Source organism: Atta colombica, unplaced genomic scaffold (genome assembly GCF_001594045.1).
Source record: "Atta colombica isolate Treedump-2 unplaced genomic scaffold, Acol1.0 scaffold150, whole genome shotgun sequence".
Classification (NCBI taxonomy): domain Eukaryota; kingdom Metazoa; phylum Arthropoda; class Insecta; order Hymenoptera; family Formicidae; genus Atta; species Atta colombica.
Window position 1 is genome coordinate 1090990 of NW_017259240.1, and position 8999 is coordinate 1099988.

The 8999-nt window shown below is 31.2% G+C and overlaps 1 protein-coding gene across 1 annotated transcript in view; it reads left to right on the forward strand.

Annotated features, from left to right (window-relative positions):
- LOC108685281 (small conductance calcium-activated potassium channel protein) overlaps window positions 1-8999 on the forward strand; it is a 187121-nt gene that overhangs the window by 166326 nt on the left and 11796 nt on the right. Inside the window, exon 9 of the mRNA XM_018189997.1 lies at window positions 7410-7831. Coding sequence (XP_018045486.1) covers window positions 7410-7831 — 422 coding nt within the window. The remainder of the gene's footprint in view (window positions 1-7409; window positions 7832-8999) is intronic.

Sequence of the window (8999 nt, forward strand, 5' to 3'; positions counted from 1 at the left end):
CATTTTATTGTCATCTTTATAGTTATATTTAATACTGTGTTTTTGTTTGAATGTATTATCACTTATATTTATACGTTTATAATATATATATATTTTTTTTTTCATTATACACAGAATACACTGTTAAAAATAAAATGTTAATTTTAACTTAAAAATGTATAATGGACATGAAAAAGTGTTAAAATTAACAAAATTAACAAATGTTAATTTTAACATTTTTGCATGTCTCAGAAAATCCTATATGTTTTTAATTTAAAATTAACATTTTATTTTTAACAATGTACATATAGTATCTTGAAAACGTAAGGCGAGAAAAACTTCTCGACTCAGTTATGTCGAATTAAAAGATAATCTAACATAACAATGACAGAGAATAATGATGGGTTTGGGGTAAAGGAAAACCTTTTCATTATTATATCCGGCAAAAAAGAAGTCTTTTTGCTAAGCTCTTGGTTCACTTCCGACCAAGTTGGAACTTGTTTTAATGAGATATCTATGGCTAGCACCGAAGCGAGCTTCGCAAAATCATGCAAAGCTTGGATTGGCTCAAACGTTTAAGCGTCAACTCAAATATTGACCGTCTTTCAAGTCGCCATAAGACACCCGTTATTCATCGAGTATTTTGCAAGAAAGCGGGTGTGTGAAAACTTAGATATTCGATTTCTCGAGCAGCTCCGAACGAGCGTTCTGTACATAAACTTCATGTTAGCGAGGGTATAGAATTTTAAAAATCTTGGCAATGCATCGCGAGTCGTTTCATGTTTCAGAAAGAGATTTTCAGCAACTTTTTTGTTTTTATGCGCGTCTATCCTTTCAGTGGATAGTCTTTCGATAAAATTATCGATACAAATTTAATTTATAGAATATAAAGATATAAATTACGCACAGAATTTAAATTCTTCTTCTATTTTGGCAGATTACTTATAATTTTGCAATACAAATACAAAATTGAAACATTTATATTTTCTTCTTTTATATAGATACGTATAATATATTCATCAATTAGATTTTTGAGAAAAAAATATTTATTAATTTTTTATGAATAAAAAATAGATTTTAATGTGAATGGTTTATGTTCTAGCAAGTTTGCATTGTTGTGCCAATTTTACTTAACAGAAAAGGGATTAATTTTAAACGCGGCAAATCAGCCAGGGTCTATCACGAGTGTGTTTCTGAGGAATGTCGAAGCAGCGTGAACAAAAAGAAAGACGATAGCCAACATTCCTCGCGTATCTCAAAATAGATAATTTTGGCTCAATGTGCCGGAAAAACGCTTTCGTCAGGCTCGTAGTCGTTACGCGAGGCAATTTCGCCGCGATATATTGTGGCTTCGATATTGCTGTGTCTCTGCAATTCGAGGAGAATCAATGTGGCGACATTTCGGGACCGAAGCAAGTCTCTCGCGTTTCTGTTTTTTTTTCTCCATGAAAAGAAAATCATTCGGAAAGCTCAAATTCAATAAAGTTCAGTACATATCCGTTATATATTAGATTCATACGTAATTTGTTAGATGAAAATGGCATTAATCATTTAAAGACAAAATTATTTTATATATGAGTTACCCCTCAATTTCATAATAAATATTTGAAACATGTCGATTTCTCTTTAAGGAAAAACTTCGAATCGTTGTTTGTTCAATCAATATATCGATCACATGAACATGTGAAACAATTTCAAATTTTGTTTGTTATTTTCACCATTTACAGTATCACCTGCTATGAACATAGTTCTGATATATATTAGCAATTAAATTCAGGGATGAAATTATTTATGGTTTATATCATATAGAATCTAATTTATTTATTTTATAATAATTTAGAACTTGGAATCTATCTGGTGTCTGTAATTGCAAATAATGAGAATAAAACAGAGTTTACAACTTCATGATCAGCCCGGGTATCAAGCTGGCTCACGCAATCTTGCGGCAACAACGACTGGCTTGGAGCCTAATAGTCTGCTGACCTTTCGGCACCTGTTGATTGTCGTTCATCAACGATTTGCATGCGCAGATTTGCCGGGATTCACCTGGCACTACGAAGCGAAGGGAGGCTTCCCTCGGGAAACGTCATTCCGATCAATGTCGCTCGCACAGATTTCTGATCGTCTTCCACCTCCTCCCTTTTCGCTCTCTTTCTCTCCCTTTCTCTTGTAATTTCAATGTTTATTTTTATTTTTATTTTCTACTTTATTTTACTTCATGTTTTTGATTTAAATAAATTCTATACGTTATTAATTCTAATTTGTAAGACAGTTTCTGCGCTTGAGAGGACTTGTCCCAAAGCGCAATAAATAACGTTTTCTTTCTCTTTTTCTGTACATTGTTTGGAATTCAATTGAAAATGGACTAATTATAATTTTTTAGTCGAGTCTGTTACAATTTTAGTTGAAATAACAGAATTTTGATTGATATGATCAGAATTTTCTGATTGTTCATTTTCACTAGATTTTTTTGTAATATCATGTACGCGCGCGCTTGTGTGTGTGTGTGTGTGTGTGTGTGTGTGTGTGTGTGTGTAAGCAGAAAGAATTTTCTCTTAAAATTTACTCTGAAAATCTGGAGAGAGTGTCTCAGCGATAAGATATGGCGTGAGGCACTGCCGTGCTCCTTCACATGTATAGTAGTGGGACAACATTGTATTTTGAAAAATTGTAAATTTCTCTTACTCACTAATAAAACTATAATATAATAAAATATAAAATAAGTTTGATTAATTTTAAATAAGTTTGATTAATTTTACTGAAGTGCATGATAAAAATCTTCGAAATATTATATTGTACCACAACTATTATATTTTTAGAGTAAATTTTAAGAGAAAATTCTTTCCATATATATTCGTATATATAATATATACATACATAAGTATGTATATGTATTTTTCTGCATATTTTATAGATACATGGAAAGAATGATTGTACTGAAGTATGTAAAAATTTTAGTATATAAGTACAGATCTTAAAATATTTTTTTGCTAGATAAAACTAATTATGTAGGAAACTCAAACATGATGAGCAAAGCTGCAAAAAGTTTTAATATTCCAGCATCACTTTGAGCATCCTATATAATTATTTTGAGTGCAACAAAATTTTCAAATCTAGCTAATATCTTTTAGATATTTCAACAAAACCGTTCTTTTCGTGAATAAATTTTTCATCGATTTTGTCAAATTTAATTTCGCATTGAATAATGAGCTATTAACAGTCCTCGATTTCTACTAATGTCGATTCTCACAAAAAGAATTAACAGAAAAAAATTTTAAAAAGAATGATCGCAATAAACTGCACCGAAAGAATGATTTTGCTGAAATGTCTAAAAATTCAGATACAAATTTGAAAATAATTTTATTTGATTTAACCATTAAAGTACGTATACAGGGACACTCAAACTAGTTACTAGAATATTAAAAATCTTTGCAACATTATCAACAGATGCTTCAGCATTCTATACATATAATTATTTTGAAGTCCAACATTGTTAAATCTATATTTGGTTAAATTTAAAAATTGACTATATAATGTCAATTTGACACCATAATATAGCGTCAAATTTAATTATTGTATTAGTATAAAATGACAATACACTAAATAGAAGCAATAATATTAGGTAAAATTTGACACTATAAATTAACAATGAATAAAATTATTTTCAGATCTGTATCCAGTTAAATTTTTAGATATTTTAATAAAAAAAATCGTTCTCTCTATGTGCTGACGAAATTTGATAAAACAAAAAAGAATCGCAAGTTTAACGTTTATTCATTTCCACGAAATTTGCTATTAATATTCTGTGTATCTTTGCCCTCATCGCAAAATCCTGTAATACTATATAGCCTCTTACTTCAAAGCTCGTTATAGGGTATCCACGGTTCTGCAGCCGCTCAGATAACGTGAAGTTTAGAAGGTATGACATTACTATAGATTCATGTAGTCCATAAATCAGTGATGTTCAAGCCGACCCTACAGTTAGACCCTCAAATACACGCAGCGCGCATCCGGCAGTTTGCATTTTTGCTATCGTCAACCGTCTTTGTGTCGCACATCCCATCTTTTACAGTTTCACGGTACACAGTAAATTTTTTTTTTTTTCACTTTTTTACGTTGCGCGACAATCTTCGTATCTTCCGGATTATTCCACCGGATAAATGGACTCCCACTGCATTATACTAATCTATTCACGACGTTGGCGGGTCGCATCTTCCATAGCCTCAGCGCTGGCTGAGAGATACGGGCTGCAAAGTATCCACGATATATCATGTGGATGAGATATCGCTAAGATATAAAAGATCTCCACATCTCGTGATGGATGTATCATATCCCGAGGATGTATCATATCCTGAAGATCCTCAGAGTGGAACAACTCTATTGTCGAAGCGGCGAAATTTAAAATCGTGTGGTTCTAACCGACACGTTAGAGCGGGGGAAACTTAAGGGATGATTTATGACACTTCAAGTCCTAATGACCTCCCGCATAGTGTTCCGATAATAGTAATCTGATATCGCGTAATAAGTAATTAATGAAGTCAGATTGGATCTGCATACCATTCTCACGTTTCTCAAGTGCTATAATATTTTAGAAGCTGATTTTCTAGATTATTTATGATGAAAAAATTATATGAATTTATAATTTCATTCTCGACAATATAACTGTTATACTGTACAACATATTTTATATCGTTGAATGAGAAATTATAATATTAATGTAATATTACTGTTTATTTATGTTGTGCGCGAGTCGAATATAAAAAAAAATGAATATAAAAAATAATGAATCGCAGTAAACATCAAGTTACATATAATACATACCTGTTTCTATTACACATTATAATTGTAACATAACACGTGTATCATATAACATATGTATTATATTAGAGTTATATTGTTGAGTAAAAAATTACAAATAATACATGGAAATGTGCGTTTATATCCGTGAAAATCTTTCGGATAAAGAAAACGAGTAATATGAAAATGGAAAAAAAAAATCCGAGGCGTCGAAGACCCATGAAATCAAAAATCCGTATCACAACACGATACAAATCACGTATTACGTGCCTCGAATGATACGTGTGTTTGTAGTGTGTAGGGTCCTTTAACACGATCTGTTTAGATCTGACAGGATCGTTACCGAGTTAAGGATGATTTGTTACTGGAATGGCGGTGGCGTTGTGTACGGTTACGACGACGTGTTCTCTCGCACGGGATAAACGGCGATAAACAATGAATACGTGGCGCGGCGTTTTAATCAAGTCAGGGCAAAGCGGCTGGAATTCATATTAATCGGGCTGGAGGCTCAAAGAGCAAGCTCTCGTATCTGGGATACGTAGACTCATTTGTCTCGATTGGCAATTTCGCGCAATCGATATCAGTCGACGTACCGAAAAATCGCTTTGAATATTGTGTATGATAATATTGAAGGGTTGAGCATTAATTTATTCATTTATCTGTCCGCTCGACAAACAATCATGCGAAATAGGCGGGTTTAATAGACATTTTTTAGCTTCGACGAGTAACTGAACAGTTAATAATATGTTTTAATTAACTCTCAGTCGTATTACATATTAATCGTGAAATTTGTCGAAAGCTCATTGGAATATTCAATAAAAGGAAAGTAAATACTCGAGATCTTCAACGTAAAAAAAAAACATGTAAAATAATCATTATAAAAGAGTCTCTTGATTAAATATTCCTCAGAATAATTATCAAAGTAATATTCAAGTATTTAAATTCATCGAGAATAATATTAGAAATATTATTACAAAAGCAAATATTCCTCCGAATAATTTTTGGGATTATTTAAATATTTGAATACAGAAATAATGTTTTAAGTAATAATTTATAGATTAAATAATAATTTATAGATTACTTTTAATAATCCAGCAGCACAAACAAGTCATGCCAACATGATACATTAAAATAAATCGAAAAGTGATCTTTTATAATCATTTTGAAATCAATAAAAACAATACAAAAATTAAAATTAGAGCTAGAAATTGATGCTGTAATTAGTGCGTTAAATATTTAATTAAAAATTTAATTCCACGTGTATTAAAACTAATGTTTTGATTATATAATAAAAAAACGTACGTTTTAGTTGCTTTCTAGTCATCATCAGCGCATATAAAAATAGAAACAATAATCATTAGTAAAATTGTTATACAATCCGTCTACGAAATTTCTTGCGTCCAAACTTCGTTCCATAACAAGACAGAGATCGAATATTCATCTCACCAACTGGACGGTAACAAAAAAATTGAGTCCTCAAAATTGCAAACGAATGTACTCAAATATTAAAAAACTAGGCAATTCTTCGCATCGTGAAAGAAGGCGTAAAATAAATATTTAAAAAAAACAGTCGAAGTGTCCAAAACATTGTAGTCAAAAATCAAAGAACGAAATGTGTAAACATGGTTATATATCTCAGTAAAAAGTTTTCACTGAGACGTGTAACCGTCATGTTTACTCAGTTTCGTTCTTTGATTTTTAACTGTGTCTAGTCACTTTGACCATTGTTTTTTTCCTTTTAAATAAATATTATATACCACTCAGAGAAATGTTTTGGTATAACCATTTATTTTGTTGATATGCAGCTAACAAAAAACTTTCTTACTTTTTTATTTAAAAATTGCGTTGTTTTAATAAAAATTTAGGTAGTCTAATCAAATTTTGATTACAACACAATTTTTTGTTATTTTAACCAACTTTTAATTAGAAGAATACAAATGAAAAAATAAAAAAGTTTTTATTAGTTACATATCACAACAAAATAAATGGTTTTATATATATATATATATATACTTACCAATTTTTCTCAATGTTTCCCTTTTTCCCATTATAGAGGATTGCCAAATTTTTTTGATATTAATATTTGAACACATTCGTTTGCGTCTTGACTTAACTTTTTCATTACTATCCAGTCGTCTAAGTTAGGAGATAAATATTCCCTGACTTGTTATGGAGTAGAGTTTGGCTGAAAAAAATTTCGTAGACAGATTGCACAAGAATTTAATGATGCAACTCATTCATGACTGTTGTACAATATTTATTTTTACATGCGCTTAGTAATGGCAAGAAAGTAACCGAAATGTATCTTCTTTTATTATATGATCAAATGCTAAACATTAGTTTCGATATATGTGAAATTTATCTTTTTATTAAATATTTAGCGCACTAATTGCAGCGCCCAAATTTTTATCTTTTTATTATCGTTGAAACCTAAAGAATCTAACGTTTTTTTTTTTATTATTTTGGAGTCATTTTGATATCATCATGACTGTTTGTTCTGCATGGATATATTTCTAAGGAAAAAATATTTCTCCGATTTAAGCACACAAAACTTCAGACGACATTAGACAGACACGTTCCGGTTGTGAGAGTGTTCTCTTGTTATCTGTCCGTTTTCTTTTGTTGGGCGACAGTTGTTCATGATCGATAACTGCGCGGACGACTGGCGGATCGCAATGACCTGGCAGCGGATCGCGCAAATCTCGGTAGAGCTGGCGATTTGCGCGATCCACCCGATCCCGGGCGAGTACTACTTCCTGTGGACGACTAAGCTGGCGAACAAGAACGGCGACATCGGCTCCAAGTGGGTGCCATACGACGTCACTCTCTCGCTACCGATGTTCCTCAGGCTCTACCTCATCTGCCGGGTGATGCTGCTGCACTCGAAACTCTTCACGGACGCGTCGTCACGGAGCATAGGGGCCTTGAATCGCATCAACTTTAACACCAGGTTCGTCCTCAAGACCCTGATGACCATCTGCCCGGGCACGGTGCTGCTAGTCTTCATGGTCTCCCTGTGGATCATCGCCTCATGGACACTGCGACAGTGCGAGAGGTAAGAGAACCCGACCCTATTTATGTATAGAAGATATGTCACTATTGTTTATTCCATGCTTGTAATTCCTTGCATCGATAAAATCTTGGGTTACATTGACTCTAAAGAATAATGGATTCGTCATTTGTTTCTACTATTATATCAAATCTCATTAATCAAAATTTTTCAATTCTCTACGTCTATAATAGTTTTCTAGCTACCGATGCTATCAAAACTAGTGTAGCCAATATTCAATATTCGAATAAATGAATTAATCATAAATATGAATACGAGAGTATGAATATAATTTTTTATGTATGAAAAACAAATAAATACTTTTTATTCAGTTTAAATGAATATATTTGTAAGTATGATTATCTTTAATTTGCATTTTCATTCCTACTCTGTAGATCATAACCACATTAAATATTTTCCTTAGTAAAAACATAGATAATAATTCTCATTTTCATCTTAACATAGTTTAGACAATTTTAGTGAAGTTCGAAGGCAAAATATTTTACGAACTGTATAAGCAATTAAGTAATTACATTTGCTTTTAAATAAATCAAGACATAAGAAAATACATTTTATAGATGCGTTTGTATCAGAAACTGACAGATAATCTCTGACGACCTTGTTAAGAGAGGATAAACATCTTTATCATTCTATATTCGAATTTAAATTTTAAGTAGGGAAATAAAAGTAAAGCTGATATGATAAAATTTAATATGAAAATAGTAAACGATTTTCTATCACTAAAGCCAAATATTTACTACAAGTCATTAGTTATTATTAAGGAGTTATTATTTAGGAGAAAAAGTTGCTTATTAGAGTTGCTTATTAGAGTTGCTTTCTTTTTTAATTCACATTTTATTTGAATATATACAAATACTCGCCAAATTATTTATAGAACATTTATGAATAAATATTTGTTGAAATCTACAGTTACAAATAAATACGTAAATAAATATTGTTTTAACGTGAAAATTTCAAATGAATAAAACTGTTCAATTACACTTTTTGTATTTACCGGATATACTAATAAAAATGGTCGCTATTTTTTGCTTTTAGTATTGCATTGAGAGAAAAGTGTTTAATATTTTGTAATTATAATTACATGGTAAAATAGTTAAGAGCTTCATTGTTATAATTATTACTATTATATAGTAATAATATATATATATATATT